The sequence below is a fragment of the Chaetodon trifascialis genome, chromosome 16 (assembly GCF_039877785.1).
Source record: "Chaetodon trifascialis isolate fChaTrf1 chromosome 16, fChaTrf1.hap1, whole genome shotgun sequence".
Taxonomy (NCBI): domain Eukaryota; kingdom Metazoa; phylum Chordata; class Actinopteri; order Chaetodontiformes; family Chaetodontidae; genus Chaetodon; species Chaetodon trifascialis.
In genome coordinates, this window is record NC_092071.1 from 3,210,005 (window position 1) to 3,233,042 (window position 23,038).

General features: G+C 44.7%; 1 protein-coding gene across 1 annotated transcript; it reads right to left on the reverse strand.

Moving 5' to 3' along the window:
• Positions 1-541: 541 nt before the first annotated feature.
• Positions 542-20,265, reverse strand: klf5l (Kruppel like factor 5 like). Its single transcript, XM_070983084.1, has 4 exons — positions 20,014-20,265; positions 8,567-9,503; positions 7,307-7,366; positions 542-900 (listed from the first exon to the last, which is right to left on the reverse strand). The coding sequence occupies exons 1-4, from the start codon at positions 20,152-20,154 to the stop codon at positions 722-724; spliced, it is 1,317 nt and encodes a 438-aa protein (XP_070839185.1). The 5' UTR covers positions 20,155-20,265; the 3' UTR covers positions 542-721.
• Positions 20,266-23,038: the final 2,773 nt, after the last annotated feature.

Genomic DNA, 23,038 nt, shown 5'->3' on the forward strand with positions numbered 1-23,038 from the left:
ATGATGATGATGAAGTTGTCAGGAGAAGAGTGTTTCCAGGATGCGATGACACCACAGTTCTGATCACTGCAACACTTGATGCATGTGTGTGTGTGAATGTGTGTTTACATGAGTTGGACCAGTTTTACATCAACACACAACAGTGATGACAACAGACACCAAAATCATCCCTGGTAGATCATTAGCTCTGGAGTTAAGACCTCAGCAAACACTGAGTTGACTGATAGCAGGCGGCCGGTATTATCTCAGGAAGGAGAAATGAGGACCTGCAGCGAGACATTTAGCATGTTACAGAGGCGGCCATGACAGTTCTGTGTTTCCACAAGAGTGAAAGCGACAGAGCAGCTAATTAAAACTTAGCCTGAAATGTTGATGATTCTTTTCCTTGCATTCATTTTCTCCTTTTAATTCCCACTGCTGACTGCATCCCCCGCTGGCTGTGGCGGGTGTAACCCACCAGGTGACTCCTCTGACACACCTGCCTCTTTGCATCTGCCAGAGGGGGTTTCAGACAGTGTAAAGGGGGCTGCCACGACCCGTGCGGTGGACGCCTGCTATCACTCAACATGTTAGCGTGAATTAGCGCCAGAATCAACACAGGTGCACAGGGATGATGGTGGTTCTGAGTCTGCTCATGAGTCCTTTAACTCTGGTTCAGGCGTGGATGCCGCTCTGTTTGTGTGTGACTGTGTGTGCGTTTGTATATACAGGTACGTCTGTGTTAATTCTGGTGGCGCTTCATGTGCAGGGCCAGGTGGTCGGAGCGCGAGAAGCAGCGGCTGCAGGCGACGCACTTGAAGGGTTTGGCTCCGGTGTGTTTCCGGTAGTGTCTGGTGAGCTCATCCGATCGGGCGAAACGCCAGTCGCAGTTGTCCCATGTGCAGCGGTACGGCTTCTCACCTGGAAGGAGGAGGAGGGCAGGACGTTAGCAACGTGCACAACAACATCTTTTTTATGTAAAATCTCCAGCTATGCTCGGAGCACAGTATGACCGAGGCTCCGCTGAAGGGACGAGGACACACCGACATTATTCTTTCAAGCTCTGGCAGCTGAACTGACTTTGTTAAAGGCGTCCTGTGGAGTTTTTGACCAACAGTAGGGCCATTGAGAAACGTCTGACGCATACGTCCATTTTTTGACCGCATCTCTCGCTGCAAGGTTGCAAACATGGATGCAAACAATGCTAAAAAGTCAGATTAACGACGGTTTTATGAGGAAGGAAACACCTTCATTGTGTTTGTTAGACCTCAAGGATGCACACAAAGCTTTTTTGTTAGAAATGTTGCATGTAAGAGCTGCGAAGGGTCGCTTTAATATGAGCAATATTGATTACTGGAGCTTTAGCACTGCCCTGCACACCTTTACATCTCTTGCACCTGTAACGCACATCCCACTGTTTACTGATTCTAAGGTAGTTCTTTATAGGGAGGTATGAAAAGAGACTGAAGAATCATGAACCAAGTAACCAACACTTATCCCTCCCCACCCAAACATTGACATTTCTGTGCGCTGCCACAGCGTGCTATTGCCAAACAGTGAGCTAATCATCAACAAAGAGAAAAAGGCTCCGTTGAAAAGGCTGGAATGCACACAACGAGAACAACATCTCATCTTTCATAGGCAAGGTGAAAATTAATGTCTGACAATCGATGACAGGTTCGAGCACAAACGGAAGTGAAGAGGAGATAAGTGAAGACAGATTCCTCAAACTGTGGTTTCTGCAGCCAAGAGGGAAAACTCAGCGTCCATCTTTTTATAGAAGCACATCATTGTGTCCTTGGCTGAAAACCCTGCAGGAAACGTTGCTATCAGCCAGCGTTGAGGGAGCGTGACAGTCTTTGGCCGGTTGGGCCATCAAGCGCTCATTACCAGCGTGGGCCCCGTTAGTGCTGATTAGATAGCTTCTGCTATTGACCATCAATCACTGAGGAACAGCTATTAGCGTAGCGACAGGGTCCAAAGAGCATGGTGGGGGGGTTCAGGTGACACGAAGAACAAAAAATAAGGATGAAAGGTTCTGCTGGTTTTTGAGAGTTAATCTGAAAAATGCTATTTGAAACTGCATTTTTTCTAGAAGTTTAAAATCATGTATCAGAAATGGCTTATTTTTACACTTATATAGACGATAACAGCTTTTAAGTACGTTATTCGGAGGGCCACGGCTCTCTCCTTTCCCCCCACATGATTAAACCTGAGAGGCTTTAATCCAACAAGCAGCTAAGCCCTCCATCACAGGCACTCCAGCCTCCTATCAGGACAATATCCTGTTTCTGGAGTGAGCCGCTCTTGATGTGTGTATAGAGGTGGAGTACAAATGTCTCCATATAAAAAGGCCGAGGCTCTCGTGTCGCAGGTGTGTTTGGTTTTGCTCTAAAGCTGCGGCGTCGGGGTCAAAAGCGCAGCCGCCTCTCTTAGACTATTATCCCCAGAGGCCGGCAAACAGGTCGCTGAAATTCGACACACACAGAACAAACACACTCGACTGGTATATATTCGTAAACAAGCTGTCAAAAGGTCATCCATCCATCCATCCATCCATCCATCCATCCATCCATCCATCCATCCATGCTTTCATTGAGCCGTGAGTTCTGGTGAGATCTACCTGTTGGTCAACTGATTACCTGAGAAGAGATAACGACACTGACATCACTCGCGTGCGTGTTCAGTGCCGAGAAATTCAGAAATTAAAAGGTATCTCCGCTCAAAAGCTTTTAAGGCCATTTGTTCACGACAGACAGCAACTGTTTGATCAGGTGGCTGATTAGAAATGACCCAACTATTATCCCTCTCTCTCTCAAACACTGATGAGTGCATGTCTGAATACGTCATAAACCATAATGGAAAAACACACACACAAAAACACGACAGAACACACTCAGGCAGTGCAACAGCTACAGTGCATCAATCACTGTGGGACAGAAAAGCTTTTGTTACAGACTGATGTGCAAGAACATTTATATTTACTCTATAGGAGACACCCTGAACGCCTCTTATTACTGCTCATTGGTTCTCTCTGCAGGTGTAACTAAAGCGCTGCATGAAATGATATCACGACATTTAGCTGATGGTCTTACTCAGACTTGGTCAAGAAACTTAATTTCAAATCAAATATCAATCAGAATCACAGTGAAATAACTGCAGCTGTATTAAAATGTTTCCATATCAATAGAGCAAATGAACTTAAGAAATACTGAACCCCTGAGGAGAAACCATAGATGTTCTCAAACCACACGCTCATTTCTTCTACTTCAAACTCACGCCTGACTCAAATGTACACACTCTAGTATAATACATCAGGGGCATGTTAATAATGTTTTAAAACCATCTCTGCCTGCATTAACTGAGTCAAAGAGCAAACACTTTCAGGCTCTCCAGGACGCCCATAAACTCTTTGTGGAGCTCTCAGCTTTATCAGGCAGTGTTTGTGAAGAGGGCTGGAGGGTTCCCTAATCAGACTGATAGCACTCCACTCTTTACACACACACGTACACACACAAGCGCACACTAACACAATTATAAAAGTCAATGTGCGGAGTTCAAATGGCTGCTGAGGCCACGGTCAAGGCTGCCCCCCCCCCGCAGCACTGCAGACCACAGACCCCAACAACGTGCATCTTCATCCACGTGGTTCACGCCTGTAAGTCTTCATTCAGTACAGTAAAAAGTACAATATTTCACGCTAAAATGCAGTGAATTAGAAGTTTAAAGGAGCGTAAAATGACAATAGTTTGCCTGTAGATAACAGTTTCACAGCAGGATGATCCAAAACTCCCCTGATTTGGTGGAATTTAACAGTAATCTGGAGTTAATGAGGCTGATTTGGAAGAGTATGACCAATTATATGTCAAGCTCTTAACCTGTGTCTCATGCAGGATGAGCATCAGCAATGAGCCAGTTCCAGCATGCAGTGCGTGGGATGCAGGATACACACCAGACGTACCGCAGTGCTAACACACACAGGTAAACACACTGGCACCAGTTTTCAGTTGAGCTAACCTGCTTGTTTTTGACCTGCGGGAGGAAACTCTGGAAAAACTGCGGGTGTGAAGAGCTAATGAACATAAAAACTCAAAAAGGATCTGGAATGAGGTGAGAGTGATCCACTGTGTCATCTCACCTTGACTGAGATAAGCGAGTCCAAACATGATTCATAAATATCTACAACAGGAGCTAATCAGCAACCATGATGGCTAATCTGCGAGTCATGCACTCAGCATGATTTCTTCAAACCTTGTGCAAAGACCTCTGCTCAATAATGGTGATTACTACATATCAACCTTTGAAAAGTAGGTTGCCTTTGGTCTAGAAAATGAAACTGAAAGATTCATATCATACTTTTATCATATCATCATGCTCACACAGCTTCCTGATACTTAAAGTCATATCTTAGTTCCAGTGAACGGAGACAGACAAAAATGAGGGACGATGTTTCGTGATATTAAAAATTCTCTGCGGACATCAGTGGTGATGTAACGTGGATTATTGCTACAGTGAAAAATACAGAAATGTCCTGTCTGGCTGTTCACTGTAAACTCTACAAGCACAAACAAGGAAACAAGTCAAATAATCCATTTCTATGAAATTAAATCTGCAGCTTTCTTTCTTTCTTTTGTTTAAGCAAAAATCCCCAAAACTCGCTAGTCTGGATTTCCTGATTTTCAAAGTCTTCACAATGGAATATTTTTGGGTTTTGCATTTTAAAGACAAGTAACTGTTAAATGTTTAACCCAGAGACTGTTGGCGACTGTATTAGCTTTCAAATCCCATAATCAAACTCTAATGCGTACATGAAGATTGTATATCATGTTATCAATAAGTCCATCAATCACTGTGTGTCAAATGTAAACAAGGGTGCAAACACATCTCTGACGCTCTCTTTGTGTGTTAACTATGTGAGAAACAATAGTAAAAATACTAACTGTGCCTGGAGCCAGGCAATAAGACACATTTCAAAATCATCTGGAAGTAACAAGGCTGTAATGTGGCTGATGTTATCTCTGATATTTGCTGTGGACAGGAGACTGGCTGCAGCGTTCTGTATGAACTGAAGGTGTGAACAGACTTCAGCACTCAAGTGGGCAAACAGAGAGACGCATTAATCAATTCTGGGAAAGATAAAGCATGAGCAACTTTCTGCGAGCACCTACCCTTTGAAACTATTTCAGGCTGATGCAAACAGCACTGGGCTACTTTAACCATACAGTTTTAAGGTATGGTTACAAAAAGGTTAAAAACTAGGTTTTATGTAGCCTGTCAGGCTACCAAGTTCATCATAATATGCAATTAATGAGCAGAACAAGACTACTTATCTTTGCTGTGTTGCTGAAAGTTATTAGAGGTCTAGAATTTGATTATTAGCCAGAAGGTCATCAGGTCAGAAGTTCAGATGTACATCGAGCAATGTGTTATCTGCAGTGCAGGGCAAAATAAGAAGGGACCCAGGAAAGAGCCATGAGGCACTCCGCAGTTAAGAGATTAACTCTGATCGACTGTTTGAGAGAATGGAAATGAACCAGTTTGGAGTAACAGTGACAGGAGATGAAAATCCAGGATTTGTAGAGAAAGTACTGACAATAATGAAAGAAGAAGCAGTATTTGACTGAAGATCCACACTCTGGAACATTTGCTGCAGTTCACAACAGTCAGTTCAACATTTGTAACTCATGAGTCATCATCAACTGAATGCAAAGCAAGACTAGGCAAGCCTGGTTTTGCCAGATTGCAACTGAAGCCTGTTGGTGAGATTCACTGAGTGACCAGTAAACCAGGCTGTTGGCTCTCCATGCAGGCCCCGGTCAGCTGCAGTCTGCTACATATTTCAGATTTGCAATCGCCTAAACGTGGTGCAATTATCTGCTGAACACAGCAAGCACAAAGGACTGCTGATTCACCACCGAGGTTATTGTAGTCTTAAAAACTGCCAATTCTACAGACACAGCAGCTGATTAAGCAACACTGGGCTGATTTTAAGTGAGGCGGTTCCCATGCAGAAAAGACATTTTTCAGAATTTCCTTAAATTGTTGCCTTGTTCTTGTTAATGAGTGAATAATTTTACCTTATCAGGCCTGTTTCATGATTCAACTGACAACCTCTCTGTGGTTGGACTGGTCACAACCTGCAGACATTCAACCTGTGACGAGTGGTCGCAGAGAAACACAGCTGGTTTTGGAGGGGATGGGAACCAATAGCCCATTGGATCACCTAGATACTGTTGCAGTAATGCATGCAAACCTCCACTGTGATCCATACATTAACCCATACTCCTTCCTCACACTGACATTTCCCTCTGACACAGTCTAGATTTCTCTGCTCTCTTACTGCTTTATTGCAGTGTTTTGTTTACTCTTCTCACTGCATATTTCATCGTCTGTTTGGCTTTCGCGCTGCTGTATCCTGCTGCTGCAACAACCCAACTTCCCCACTGGGATCCATAAAGTTTCATCTTATCTATTTATGACCACAGAGAGATCTGTTTCTATTTGTACATTCATTCACGTGTTCGCTCTTTCTCTCCGTCGCTGTTGTCGCACTGGGGGAGCTCTGCAGCTTTTATCGCATGAGTAAATCTACAAAATCCAGGTCTGAGGCTGCTGGGAATCTGCAGGTTTCATCTTACTGGAGGGAAACCAGCCTTTCCCCTTTCTGCAAACCCCCCATCTTACTCCTCCTCCATCCTCTGAAAAGGGACTGAAAAGCAGGAGTAACTGGTTTGGCCTTTGTTTTAACTGCGTGTCTTCCCTCTCTTTTTTTTCCTCTTTCCTTCATCCTCCCCTCCTCCCTCCCTTCTTTGTTCTCTCTCTCTGGGGAAGCTCGGAGGACAGGTATGAGCATGTATAAACATGGTGGAGAAAAAACAAAAACTCTTGAGCAAACCAATGTTACTTCCATGTTGTTTCTCCTTTTCATTGTGTTCTTCAGCTCTATTATATTTACAGGGTGTATCGAAACTGGCAATGTGACAAAACACGTAAAAAGTACGAATAAATAAGCCGAAGCAAGCTGAGCTTAATGGTTACAGTGGTGAGACTGGGAATGGATAGTCGCTGGTTTAGTTAGTGTGGATCTGGACCGAAAGGGCAGCACACAGGTGTGAATTCATGCAAGGATCAACACATGCTTCTTCCAAATCCTAATAAATGTCGAAGATTTGCGACAACCCACGCAAAACAGAACTTCTTCTACATGTATCGTCAGGTTGTGTTGCACCTGAGAAAGCTGATGTTCTTCCACATGATCGGTTATAAAGTTGTATTTAAGAAAATAAAGGCAGCAGGTGACGGTCAGTGCAGAGAAGTGCTTTCTTACCTGTGTGCGTCCTTTGGTGCGCCTTCAGATGAGAGCTCTTTGTGTAAACTTTGGTGCAGCCTGAAAGGAAATCACAGAGAGAGATCATGAACCGGGCTGACAGCGGAAATGTGCTGTCCTCACACAACATTTACCTCAGCCATAAACCTGAGAAAATGTGCTGTTTGTCACCTGTGACCCATTGAGAATGACACACCAGTGGACGGACGAGGGAGGCCAAAGACGCTACGAATGAATCAACAAACACAGCTGACGTTTATCCCGCAGACGGTAAACGCAGTGCAGGCTGAGTTTAATTAACTGCAAACTATCGCTTAAACTATCGTTTAACAAATCATCCGTCCGTTGAAACTTCAGTCTGGGATTTTATACACTCAGTTATCGATGTGCAGCAACCTGAGAAGCTCTGGCTCGTTTCATGGACACTGCACAGGAAACATGCAGCATCATCTCACCTCAATGAGAAATCTTCAAGGTTGAATATGAGCCCGAATGACTCGATGAGATCAGTGTTTTTGCAGTGCATTCAGGCGTGCTTACAATCTGGCTTCTATGTTGTGTGTTTAAGCGTGTAAGAGAGAGGCAGCGCATTAGTGACAGATCTAAATTTGTGCTTTTGTTTTGGGAGTTGTGCATATTTACACAACAGTGACGCTGGTAGAAAGCGATTTGAAGCGACTTGCTGAAACATGTTTTCATTAGTTATTTGTGCAGCAAACTGTTATTAAAGCTCAGGAAATCTTGCAGGGCTCAAGCTGCAGATCGTGTTTCCTTGTGTTAAAAATGGAAGTTTACTGTGCAGTGACAGCGCTTCAGCGTTTAATCTCTGTGTGTATGGGCAGACATTGGATTACATACTGTTTGAGTGTTGCCTAAGGCGCTCTACACATGATCAATGGTGCCTTCACTACAAGGCGAGGTGAGGTGAAGTGTCGCATCAGCAGGAAGGTGCCAGGAAAGTAAACAAAAAGGAAGAAATCAAAAAGCCTGGCAGTGACTGTTAATTTAGACTTTCTGTTGAACACAAAACTGCGCTGGTGCTGCCAACCAAAACCTGAGCACAGCGGTGAGTAAACATCAGGGTAATGCTGCCGCGAGGTTTGGCATCTTCACTTGATCACGTGGACAGAGTGCATTCATGGCAGCGTCTTGAAACTAGCAGAAGACTTGTTGAAACCGAATAAGCGTCTTGCCCCAAATTACTAAACTGCGACAAACAGTGACACGTTTTTCAGTCTTAGATGCAAATAAAGCACAGACCTGGGTAGTCACAGAAGTGGATCCTCCTCTTCTCCAGCTCCGGGTTGTTCCGCCTGTTGTATTTGGGACCTGTGAGGACCCCCTGGCCATGTGTCATCAGCAGGGCATGTGGGGACATCCCCGTCAACTTTATCCCTCCCAGACGCTGCTGGTATGGAGGCGGAGGTTGGGGCGCTAAGCTGAGCAGCTCCGCCTGACCGTTTGGGCTCCCTGGCTGAGAGTTTGGAGGTGAAGGCGGCAGACTGTGGGGCGCTGTGTGCTGGGAGTTGGTCGGGGAGGCTTGGTAGTAACCGTGTTGCTGCTGCAGCTGGTGCTCCGCCATCATGTAGTTGCCGTTGGTTGTCGGCAACGCGACGCTACCGAGGTTCAGCATGGTCCTGCCAACGGTGGAGCCATGTGCTGACGGGCTGTTGTGGGACAGAGTCATGGTGAGGTCGGCGCAGCTGGTGATGGGCATGTGGTAGACCTGCTGCTGGGGGGCTGGGGGGCCGATGTGAAGCTCCGTGTCCAAACCCGGCCCTTGCTGCTGCTGCTGGGACCCTGCGGGCACGCTCGTCACTCCTCCAGAGCTCATGTCTGGTTTGATGAAAACATTGTTGACTACCGGCGGCACGCTGAAGACAGAGGTGAAGTCTGGCAGGGCCTGGGTGGTGGTTGTGGGAATGGAGCAGGGCACCTCCAGCCCGGGCTCTGTCTTGATCTGCTGTGGCGTCAGGGTCTTGGTGTTAGACCGGTACAGGCCTGTGCGGAGGTGGGTGGTGCTGGGAAGGATGACGTTGATGTTGAGGCTGTAAGGCGCAGCAGGTTTGTCCTCTGAGAAGTACTCGTCGACCACGGAGGCGCTCTCTCGTCTGTATTTCTTGTCACCGGCGTCAGGTGCGAGACTCAAGAGAGGACCGTTGACCTGCGGCAGGTATTTGTCCAGTTCTAGTTGAGTCTGAAAAGAAAAGGAAAGATTCAGTCTCGACTCTGACATTATTTTGTACAGCCTGCTCCATCTTCTACACTCAGTGATTCTCTTGTTTTTAGTTTACACCACAGAAGAAGTATGGGGGTAACGGGGGCCACACTGCCTTGCAAACAGACCAACACCAGTGCAAAACAGCAGCTTATGAGAACAAAGCTCTGACTGTTTTCACCAAAACATGCAGGAAAATTTGCATTTCAGGTTAAAAATCATTTCACATCACTCTGGTTAAAACATGTTAAAGTCTGAGAAGCTTCTGAGGAAACATCCACAGCAGCAGCAGCAGCTACTGTTTGGCACAGTGTTTGTTTAACATCGACATGGATCCACTTTAACTGCTGTAATTATTTTGTGTGATTAATGGAGTCCAGATCGTGATGAGGTGGCTGTGACACGGCTCAGACCCACCCAATCCACTATAGGCTGGGAGAGAGAGAGAGAGAAAGACAGCAGAGTCATTAAAAGAGGATGAAAACTATAAAGAAGGGATAAAAGAAAATATTTAGAGAAGCTGGTACCAGGTTTTCCTCCTCCATCGTCCTCCCCTCCTTCATACCTCACATTCCTGTTTCCCAGTGGAGCTCACTGCCCTGACAAACAGCCAGGACCAGGATTAGAGTCTGACAGCTGGAGGGGGATTTCACCCACATCCATCAGTGATCAGGTGTTATTGCACTTAAGTGATAATGATGCATCTGCGGTAATATTCCTGTGCATTTTCTTATGCATAGACATGAGTTCTGCAGTGATGGATGCTTTTCTCTTTGCTGAATTAAGATCTGACTGTACAACAGTTGCTTCCCAGGAAGAATCCATTGGGACACAGGAAGTGATGCGATTCACATTTCATTTGGGATGAGGAGAAGAAGACGCAGCAATGATGCGACAAGAAGCATAAAGCAGAGTGCAGTAAAGTGAAGACGCTAGCTGCTACCGGTCTGAAAATGACGTGCGGCTGTCAGCTCGACAAGGCAGCAACATGTATATTAACCAGAAAACAGCCAAGAGTTTAAACTCGCACATTTAAAAATAAGAAAACTGCCAGTAGCAGCAAGAAGTGCTGACTAAAACTTTCACCTCTTAAAACGTGTTATTGCAACTTTGTGCAAGGCTATAAAGCCAATTTCCTTAATCGGCCTCAGTGCTGCAAAAACACACCATTATCTGCCACACTGCTTATTTCACACTAACGTTTCTGGATTTCATTTGTGCTCTTCTCACTGGTTTAAGCAGGCGAGACCTTGTTGGAACAGTCTAATGACAGTTATTATGTCACCATGGAGATGCAACAGTCAGTCCAATCAGATTTATTTGTGTGACAGGTGATGAAGGTGTGGAAATAGCACCTTTGTTCAAATACAACAGTTTTTTAAGCAACAAGACCGGACAGGTGGAGGAGGAGCGTATAAGAAAATAAATTGCCGGTATTTTCCTTTGCATTATCTGATCTGAATCCTGATTAACTGGTGTGTGTGTGTGTGTGTGTGTGTGTGTGTGTGTGTTACACTCAGAGTCTATGGAGCAGACCGTCACTGCTTTAGAGATGCACAAGGCGTTACGTAAAGAACCTGTACTGTGGAGACCACACACACACACACACACACACACACACACACACACACACACACACACACACACACACACACACACACACACACACACACACACACACACACACACACACACACACACACACACACACACACACCTGAGACCAAAAATGCAAAAAATCGAATGTATGCACGCTCACACAAATGTACACAAATGAAGACACACAGGTGCAGATAGACACCAACTAACCGACACGCAAACACACACAGACAGAGCGTTCCCACCATGGGTGTGGCTGACGAAAGCGAGCTGATGCGTGAAGAAGATGAAGAAGAAAAGTATTCAGCCAAACCAAAACAAAGGCTGAAGGCATGAGAGAGACACAGCGAAACTTAAACACTGGCGGGTAAAAATAGACCTGCCAGACGGATCTCGTCCTCGCAGTGACAACAGATACACGTGCATACGCTGAGGAGAGGCTGGAGGGAGGAGGGAGGCACCGGGGAGAGCACAAACACTATATATATCATACGGATGTGAAATGTAAAAAAAAAAAAGCCTATCATTAAATTTATTAAGCAACTAACTTGATTACCGCAATCTGAATCTATTACTTTCCAGGTAATAGACAAATCTGCTTATCATGTCAACACTGGTTTATTCTGTCTGTGATTTAAATGATCTAATCCCACTATTTTTACTTTTTTGGTGTCTGTACATTCTCTGCAGCAGCAGCAGCTGGAGTTTCTAAGCTGTCTGCATCACTGCGAGCCGATCGGTCTGAGCTGCGCCCTGTGCAGGAATCATAACCCAGAGAGCAGAGTGCAGTCCAGGGCTGAATCCGCTGATTTGGGACAAATGACCTGATGAGGTGCTGATGTGCCGGAGGTCGCGTCCAGCAGCTGAACAGGAGGCACAAAGCAGCAGAGAAGGTTCGTTTCAACACTGTTATTCTGCAGCACGGCTGCAAGTGCCAGCGTGCACGCACACACGCACACACAGAGCGTTTCAGTTGTTTCTGTGTGCATGTGCTTAGTTTGTACTTTATAAAAGTGTTTATGTGTAAGTGCATATTTACAGCATGTGCAGGATATATTACGTGTTTTAATGTTTTGAACATTTTTCATCTAAATTTAGTTTCTGCTTTCATTGTTTCAAAGGCTTACGAGAGTTTGAAAGAGTTTGAATTTCCTATTTTTGTACACTACATTAATTTCAGCCTGCAGACTCTTTCAAACAGGCATATTACTGGTTGTCAGCATTTGAAACAAGTGAGTTTGATGCACATTTGTTTTTTCCAGTTTCAGCAGAAACAGGAAAAACAGCTCGGCCCAAAATGTTTTCTTTACTTGTACGTTTTGCATATTCGTATACGCATGTGTCTCAGTGTGTTGCTCGAGTCGAGCCCACGGGGCTAATAGATCGTTCGTCGCTGGTGAAATCGCACCGCCTTGTCATCGGTGCAATCTGAGCGCCGGGTGAAATTAAAGTCTCGGGTATTTACTGAGGAAAAAAAGACAACAAAAACAGCCTCTCTGTTTCTTTCCCTCTGAGGCTCCTGTGTGCCTTTCAGGACGGACACAAACAGGCCCTGTGCTGCCGGGCCGCTGGCAGCTGTAACCCTCGGGTGCCCTTGGCCTCGTCCCCGGCTGGCCTGCCGCTGATCCCTCTGGCTGTCACCCTCTGCGCTCTGATTGGCTCGCATCTTTTCTCGCTATTGACATTTCTCCATTTAGCTTGCTTTCTGTCCATGCAAAGACGACACTGTGCAAACAAAGTCGACATTATCGCCTGAGGATGCGGCAGCTGCTGCTTCCTCAACAGCGAGCCGGCTGCTGCAGCGCACCAAAAGTCTATATTATTTTTAAGCCTCAAACAAACTTAGGGATGTTTCTGTGCAGCTTGAAGACATCCTGAAGGGTAAGGTTAGCCTGGCTTAGGTCAGAGCCTGAGATTGATGGTCTATACTTTGTAATTTAGGTCTTTTTAAAGTCACTGACTTTGCACACGTGCTCAGCAAACCTTCCAGTGGATCAAACAAAGCTAAAACAGAAACAACCTTTAAAATAAATCAGCTTCCTCCCCTTTCAGAGAGAGAAATGAAAAGTGCTCAGGCTTAACAGGGCCCAAGAATTCAATTTTGAGCCAATAAACTTCAAAGAAAACGTCAGTCATACTTTCATATTTGCAACAGCTGAAAGGAAACCCTGCCATTTTCACTACGGAGGTGTGTGTGTTCATGTGAGGTGTCTGTCCTGAAAAGTGCCTTTTCAGTGACGCTAACAATGTCCAACACAAAGAAAGCAGCTGGACTAAATTCAAAATGTCTATGTGTTGTTTCATGTGTTAGGAGAGTGGAGTATCTTCAGGCCAACATTCAGTTAATAATTGGAGAATATGTACAACTGCTCTGCTATGAATCCTTCAGCCTGATAACAAACAGCCTCTTATCAGTTCAGTTCAGGTTTATGGGATGGAGTGGGAGTTTCCACGCTTTCAGCCAATATGACATCCATCCTTAAAGGACCTTCATATGTTTTAGCCCCGTTTACGGCGGCGAAAGCGTACTTTACACTCTGTCCATTTCACAATCGTGCTCGACTTTTCCCATCACGACCCCTGCAGCCACTCGTTTCCATTCAGCTTGCGTGACACATTAATCCACCGCGCTGAACATCTTGTCTGCTTTTGCTGACAGAGTTATGTTATTGTTGAGTGCAGCTGATATGATTTTGAAGCGTCTGCACTTTGGCTCTGCACAACAGCATGAATTAAAAAAAAAAACAATCATACGCAGAGACGCCGTAACCACCTTCACAAAGCTTCAAGGTTGTATTTCCACTTGCCGATGCTGTCGCCAATTTCATGTTTCTAACCAATCAGGGCTCAGGTTGGCTGCTGGAACTATACGTATCATCATATTTAACAGATATCTCAAATTTAGCTTACTGAGATGTCAATGAAACCCTCATCAACCCCCCCCCGTGCTGGGCTCACCCTGAAGCAGCCATCTTAATACAGGAAAATAGCAATCAAAGCAGCCTTTTGACCCCTCGCTGCTTCCTCTGACCCAAAAGCCTCCAAGCTACAAGGTCTGCCATCTTCATCAGACCCCGCCCCCTGCTAATTGCAAATGGCTGCGTCTGGGCACCGGTTTTGCTTAATAGCTCTTAGGAATGCAGAGTCATGGTGGCCACTCGCCTTTGGATCTTCATAAAATAGTGAACTGATAGCGCCGGGGCCTCCCGGTCTGCATGCCGTGAATCGACAGAGCGGCAATCATGACGGGGTTATCGGAGCAAAAACAAAACCTTTGAGACTGTGGTGATGTTTTATGGCCACTGATGGACGCAGAGATAGGAACCCTTGTTTTGGCTTCACAGGACGGGGATGAGTTAACTGCCAGGTGGCCAAACTCCACGTTAGCTCTTCTGGGGAAGTCTGAAATGATCTGATTCATTAGATAAAAGCAGGCCGGTTGAACATCCGGAAAACAGGCAAATCGTTTGCTCTGATCTGATGAGCTCACAGCGCAGTTACCTGAAGAAGCTGAATAAATGACAGCGCTCATCAGGTGGTCAGTCAGTAAACAACAATAAGTGCACACAACACCTGGATTTGTGTGAATACACATCATATATGCACAGTATGAAGGTACAATGCATGATTTGAACTGATTTACACACATTCTGATGGATGGGAGCACGTTCATCAAAGTGATTTCTGGCAAACTCTCCAGGTTGGCTGATAGGACTGAACTTTCTCTGGAAATGGCATTCATTGCTTATTATGGAGAACTCTTCAGTTCCAGTTGTATTATTTGCATTTAGCTGTAACATGAACCGACAGCACATGCTGCAGCACAAACATTCTTCTTTGGCATTTATCGCTGTGCAAACATAAATCATTTCGGGACCGAATTCTTTGGAACTGAGCTGCAATATCCTTATAATCGACTGAACAATTTGTCCGAACAATGACCTCTCTCACGCGTTGTCCTATTTCTGTCTCTTATTTCTTGTCGCTCTTTGTTCTATATTGACCCACAAAACAGAAAAGGTCCTTCTCAAATTTAGCTTGCAGTAAGAAGGGTGGGGCATCTGGGGGCATTCCCAGTCCTGGATCCAGCGTTACTCTCGTGGCTTTCTGAAAGATACTTAACATAAACTGAGATCAGCGTCACTTTATCACTTTATTTTAGGGAGTTCAAACTGAAGAAGCTGAAGCAAAGAGCTCGGATGACAGACTTTTTGGATGCACATCCTGCGTCTAAGTACTGTTTTTCTCCTCACCACGAAATGATTTCACCTTTTGTTTTTATTCACCAGAACAATTTTCACTGTTTTCCCAGACGGGTGAAGGGTAAACAGTGGGAGTCATTAGAGAGATTTTGCAGCTTCAGTAGATGAGCCTGCAGACCACAGGCATGAGGAAACAGTGGAACATGACTGTCTGCAGACGGCATGTATTGTCTGGTGTAGAAACACGGCCGGGCATGATGGGTACAGATGACATCAGCAGACCAAAGAGAGACCAGCATGAGTCAAATGATGAATCTCTGCTGGTAAACTGACATTCTGCAGAATTTCTGGCTTTGCATATATTATCAGGCTGATATGTTAAATACTTAGAGCCAGAAATGTATTTTCATGTGCACAAAAGCCAATTTTATACTAAAGTTCTTTATATGGTCCTGATTATGCGACCTGTGTCATGTCTGGAAGGTTGTTTTTAAGCAATTTCTTTTACCTGCTGAGTTTTGCGGTCACCTAAAAAACAAGCTTTATGTCTGAGGCTCAGCTGGCTGCTTTATTTCGCAGCATTTGCACAAATTTAGATTATAATCTCTTATTTAAAATGATGAAAACAAAGCAGGTCGAGACACGAGGCGGAGGAGTTTTGCTTGTGATCTATACGAGACAACCTGCCTAAAGGTAACAACAGCTGCAATAATCCGAGCATGCCTGGCTCTGATCACATCTGAATCTCACTGTGACAACAAATAAAGCGTGCAAACAGATTCAAAGGTGCCTGTAGCATCTGTGACCAGTGAACAGAGAAGAAGAAGAACAGTGAACGGTACCAAATCTATGAGACCAGCAGGGAAAGAAACCAACAAAGTCCCTAAATCGAAAGCTGGAGCTCAGACTCAAACCCATTTTCCAATATCAAATCAAATCTACGTTTCAGATAAGCAGAGACAAAAGCTCGACATGAGCTCGATCCAACCCAAAGAACAAGAACGAACACAACATATTCATCACGCTTTGTCGCATCATCGCCAATCAGTGTGGGATTCTGCGAGCCGGGACTCGTCAGCAGACACTTGCTCAGATGCAAATCAGCTGCATGTGTTGTCCTGGAAGTCAAATCGTTAGTCAAACCAAAACAGCAGCACAAGAAACGTCTGTCGACAACAAGAGGCCGAAAGAGACGGCGGAACGTACCATAACTCACTGGCATGACGGGAAACATGTGGAAGAGCGTCACTCGACACACAACCAGGTACAAGCCCGAGATGTAAAAACGCAACTCGAAAAGCGAGTTTGAACCATATCTGAGTATTGATCTTCAGGAATCATTAGGCGTGACTGGCACCACGCTCTTGATCTGTACGCCATCAAGTTATTCTGTAACTTCCCCTGTCGTCTGTGCTCAGTCTTACAGGAAAGCTGGCGGTGACATAACAGCCAAAGAATCTGGAAATAGGTTTCATATTAGTTACTTATTCTGCCATTACTGCTGAGGTACATCAAGAAAATTATCCAAATAACTCGAGTGTAGAAGAGGCAGCAGGAAGTTCCTCCTCGGAGTCGCTCAGAGCATCATCATCTGACCTTCAGTTCCCCTCAGCTCTACAGACGTTTTAGCATCTTTAAGCTTGTTGTCGACTCTCATCAACCTCACTTCCAGCAGCATTTAGCAGCATGTAGCTCTGACTGCCAGCCCTGCACCAAACGGCACCCACAAAAGTTAGTAACTAGCTGGTGAACATCCAGCATTCAGCAGCCAGAGAGTCAGACATTTGCTTCAGGAGTTTGTGGAGGCCGTAGCAGAGCTCAAAGCAGAGCTAATGTTGGGTTTACATTTGTCAGGTGAACAGAAACGACTTCAAATGAATGCAAATGATGCTCCGCGTTTGCTTGATGTGTAAACTGTTCGCCATGACGACTTTATAAGGTGATAAAGTCGGTATTGGCTTTACAGCTTGACACACAAATGGCCACAAAACCTCATCAGCGTTTCACCACCGCTGTGACTTTCTCATGAGGCCGGCCTTTATCATCCTCCCCACTGCCTCAGGGCGGCCTATGGAGATGCGGGCCCTGCTCAGACAGGTCGGGCAACATACTGCTGTCACGACACCAGCTCAGTTAAACATCCTTCAAAACGCCGGCACAATGACAAAGACGTGTCACAGTCAAAGAAGAACATTAAAAAAGACAACAAGCTGATTATTTAGCCAGAACTTTCTGCGGAGTCAAAAACTCGTTATTTCCAACAAAACTACAAAGCAAAGAATAAGAAGAAGAAGGATGAAACAGACAGAGAGCGACCTGTGATCTGTGAGGAGTCTGTTTGAGAAACACGCTTCATGCACATTCATGGTGAATCACGAGCACATAGGGTAAACCCTCTCCGGCCGCGGTTGGCATTAATTTGCCTGAGGGGTAACGATTTCACTTAACATGACTTCTTTGTTCTTGACAAAGTCGTGTTTTGCATAACATCAAGCACTGTGTGTCACAGTGACGAGAAAAAGCAGCTCAGAGTTTTTGTCTCAGAGCAAACAACAAAAGCGACAGAAACCATGTTGTGGCAGAAAAGCAGCATCTGATGCCGTTGTTGTGTTAAAATACGGACTTGTGAGCTGCCAACATGCTTTATTTGAAACAATAATGTTGAATATTGGACGATTCTTATGCAAACGAGGCAATGATTGACAGCTGAAGCCTGTGCTGCTGTGCTCATGTCCAGGTTTGCAGCTTCTTTACGTTGTGATTCATAGAATCTCAAACCAGTTCATTTAGGCTGTAAAATAATCCTGTTTATGACAGCTTTGGTGACCCACACTGATCTGCAGCAAGATCGACAGAGCGTGTTTTACATCCATCAGAGGACACAGGATGAAAACTTGAAGACGGAATAAGAAAAAGGAACCAGGAAGTAACTCTAAGCTCGGCTGTGCTGAGTGAAGGGCAGGCATCGCATGCTGTGCCTTTTCTGGCATTGCTATACCTGTTTTAGCCTACTGATTCAATATTTGAGCACTTTTTAACCGAAAAAGGGTTAATGTTATTGAATTTAATGACATTTCACAATCAAATTCATACAAAACTGGTTGGCTTAGATAGAAGAAAGACACAAAAATAACAATATGACCGGTCTGTCAGCTGTATGATAAAGAGTAGAAACTCCTCATCTAATAAAAATGCCCAGCCTGTAGGACCACATTCAAACTGTACTGAAATACATGGAACTGCATGGAGAAGATGTTGGTTAGCTTCTATGCGCCCACTTGTCCAGGTGACAATGCCAATAAAGGCAGTTCAAACCGCTCCAGCATGTGACCACTTTCAGTCCACATTTGCATAGAAATAAACAGCATAAGCCGAGCCTGCTCAACACATGATGCCCTGTGCTGAACATGATGCACGCAGGCTCAGGGAGTGCATCGTATCCACACGCATCAAAATCAGACAAAATGAAAAAAGAACCAAGAGCCGAGCAAACAAACATGTCCAATCCAAGAGGAGCACTTTTAACCTCAGGTGATGGGGTCTGCCGCCTGTTTACCAAACACCTGGCAGGAGGCCAAACTCAGCACCGTATGAAGGCATCCGGTTTCTGTTTGTGCTCTTTTGTGATCATGTAGGGCCGACGTACAATTCATGGCCATTTAACTTTAATGCAGCTGTCACGTCTCTGCTGTGATCAGCGGTCCACGTCTAACAAAGCAGGTGATGGGGTGGCCCTGAAACGCTGCTCATCCTCTCATCTTACTGATTTTCTACGATGGATTAGGCGCGATCCTCTGCTGACGTGACCTAACGTCCCGGATGTTCAGGCACGTTTGTGGCATCGGAGTGGCCACTATTCACAGATCTGCAGAGGATGACTGATGGAGAAAATCCAACCTGCTCCTCCATCATGTGAGCAAATCTCATGATGGAAAGCTTCTGCAGGGAAGCATGATTTAAGGAAACAAGCAGGAAACTGCCTCCTTGACCAAGCACAGTGTGTGTGAAGTAATAAGAATAATTAAGGCCAGCAGGGTATTAACGTCGCAATATATTCACACATCATATTCAAACTCCAAACTTAGCAACTACGATGAGCTTGATGGTGCTTCTCCATAAATATGTGAACAGTGACAAGCATGTTGAACACAAACAGAATAAATGGAAGAGTGTGTGTGTGAAAGTCATTAAATTATATTATCTAATTATTTAAATTAACACATATATAACTTTGAAAAACAACATAAATCAATCTCCATTCAATTCCAGGACTACAAATAAAGTTTGATTTGAATGATTTGTATTGCTGAACTGCCGCTAGTTGGTCCAAACACAGTTTACAGGTGAACTTTACCTGCGTTTTCTAACATGTCAGGTGTCTGTGTAGGACTTTAACCTGCCTGCATGTACAGGTGAGCTACTTCCTTTCACAGGTAAAAGCAGCCTGACAAACAGGAAAAAGGCGCACAACCTGCAGCTGAGCGCTGATTAAATGCTTGTTAGCAGCTTTGTTTATCCTCAAAACCACTTTTTATTTTGAGTGAAGCAGCACCTGCAGCTACACCGCCTGTTCAGACATGAAAGTGAAGGTGAGAAAATAATGAGCAGGTATTAAAACACCCAGAGTGGCCGGACCTCCGGTTCACCGGGAGCCCGGCCGTCTTCACCGGGCCGGCAGAGATTCTCACCGCGGGTTTGACGTCCTCGAACACGGACGCGTCCTCTGCACCGTCCGCTCCCGACATCCTCACCGGCTTCAGCTGCGTGAAAACCGCCCTTTCTTCTGTCGTATGCGGCGGATTCATGGCCAGTCCTACACTCGCTGCCATTAAAATGATTACCTAAACAAATATATCTTCTTGTGAATTAAGGTTATAAGTACATAAAAGACTTATTACTGTTTACTGCGCCTTATCGAAGCTGAAAACAGCGGAATAATCCCTCAGCCCTCCCCTCTCTTCTGACTCACAGGTAGGTTTTACCTGTGCTCAAGTATGGACCTGCTACCTGGAGGCGACGGTGAGCGCACAGCGCAGCCAATGAGAGCAGGCGCTGGGTCCTGTGGTCCAATCAGCTGTGCAGGGGGAGGGACTCACCTGAGACTTCAGGAAAAGGAGGAAAAAGGAGGAAAAACAACTGGAGGGCATCAGGCGAAGTATTGTCCCTTGAACTGCGCACGCACGCACGCACGCACACACTAAACTGTATATATATATGGCAGTGACTAAAAGCTTGATTTCTACATTCATGCAGATCTCAATTTATTTTCTAATAAGAGAAAAACCTGAAAAACCTCCTCTCTCATGAAACGAAGTAAGGTAAATTTAACAGGATGAAGTTAATAAACTGGCTGCCAAATAAAGACCTTTCATTTCTTCAGTTTTGATTTTTGTAATAGTGTGCATTCCCGTCACACGAAAAGAAATAAATGAGTCATGCTGATAAAGTCCACTTGTGGCCGTGCACAGTTAAAAACCTATTGTACTCAATAATAGGATGATGAAATAGTGGAACCGGAGCAGGTTAGCTCTGGGATGTCGCAGACAATGATGGCTGAACAGTGGCACATCCTGCCAGGGTGATGTGTTCAGGCGCTGGTCGTATCTTCCTCTCTTTCAAAGCTGGATTATTATGTGTGCACATGAAGACACAGGAAATAGTAAAAAGTTGCCGTGACTGTGAATTTCATTGCATGTTACTGCAGGTTCAGCAAATGATAAAGTTTTAGTCATGGTGAGTAACGGCAGCTACACTTCAGTGCTGTTTAGTTTAATCGAAACGTATAAACGTCACATCAGAAAGCAGATAAATACCAGGCAAAAGAAATCCAATCAAAGACGATGAATGGAAGAGAGAGGAATGGAAACGTACAAAACCATCCTCGTCCAGTTCACTTCCTCTGCTCCTTTGTTGCTTTCCTTGAGACATCACATGGAAGACACACCAGATTTTTCACTGGTGAAATAAGCGATTGCTGATTAAAAGTGACACATCCAGCTGTGTCTTTTCTTGGACGTTCAGAGGCTTGGCTCTAACAGGACAAACTTGCATGAATGTGCTTCTGCCCGTCATTGTCTCCAAAACAAAGTCCGTGCTTATTTATTTTGAAGATGCAGGAATGCCGTCTTCTTCTCTTTATGTTATTGCTTCGGTAAAAGACGGCACACCCTTATATGGGAAATAGCGATAGCTTGTGTCTCATGTTATCTGCTGAGAGTCCTAAAAGTGATGGGGCTATTTTAATGAGCCTCAAGCGTCAGAAAGTGATGCAACACAGCTTCTTTTAGAGTGACATGCCACTAAATTTGGCAGCTGCTTCTTCAACTGTTCCTGTCTTCTTTATCTTGACCACAAACTGACGAGCGGAGCCTGATTGTTGACTCGATGTGTGGACTCCGTGGTACCTGAGGCGCTGTATTTGGAAGCACAGATTCATTTAGGACGTGCCACTCGTTGCCAAAACCTGTTGTTTTCCGATACATCACTCCTCACTACTTAAAAAGTGGTTTGTGTTGTCCTTTTATTTATTTATCTATCTGCAACCACAACCCTGCCCATATCTTTCTCATTTCTTTTATTATCATTGTAGGAACATATTGTACTTTCTGTTGCAGCTATTAAACAATTCGTTCACTGTATCTTCCCCTCAGTCTTATATTATCACCCTGTGTGGAACAAAGATTAGAAACATATATGATGCAGTTCATTTTGCACATCATGCCCAAGCTTTCTCCACTCAATGCTGAAAATATTTATGTGGCAGTTTGTTATAACAGGTGCTGATTCACTCGTCAAACCTGATTATAACTTTTATTGTCATGAGTTAAAAACATACCACTGGGCATTATTATCTGATCGCGTCAGTTTACTGCTGTCAATCCCGAGGCCTATGTGTGATTACCAACCGTGAGAAACTCCAGCACTGGTGTGGATTCTGTTTATGCTGAATATAATAGCAGGAACCTTTCTGATCTGGTCCAGTTCGTCCCACTGGTTGGTCTGCATATTTGCGCAGTATAATAATACCACAGGAGAACATGGCAAGCTTTCATGAAAGAGCTTGTACAATACTCTGTGCACGTCTGTCTATAGGAGAAATTCCTGGAGGGCCTGTACACGTTTAACAAAGCTGGGTAGACAGCTAGCACGTGGCTGGACTGTGTATGGCCAGCAGTAGTGTCCATAACGTGACTTCCTGAATATTAAATATTTATCTACAATTTTCTGTCATGGTCCCAGTAATAGTTACTGAGATACATGACACAGATACATGGTCACATGTATCTGTGTTATTCAATTCAATTCAATTTTATTTGTATAGCGCCAAATCACAACAGAAGTTGTCTCAGGACACTTTCCATATAGAGCTGGTACAGACCAAGCTCTTTTATGTATACTGTCAAGTTATAAATGCAAGAACAGTACTTTCAATTCATTCCTTAAGATGTTTGCTTCCTCCTTATGCTACAAGCGGCAGCCTTAGAGGGCGAAGCAGAACATTAGTTACTTTCTGTTACTCTGGATTCTATGAGTTTAGTCACAGCCCTCTAAGCTGTGGGCTCCACTGGTTCTTTTAACAAGAAAAAGCTGCTTCAACTCCATACAAGGTGAAACTGAGGTGGGGCTCCTGTGGTAAGTCAGCGTGGACTAAAGTACGAGTGAGGGATGAACTCGATAGCATCACCCGGAGATTCCACCAGGCGCAGCTGCATC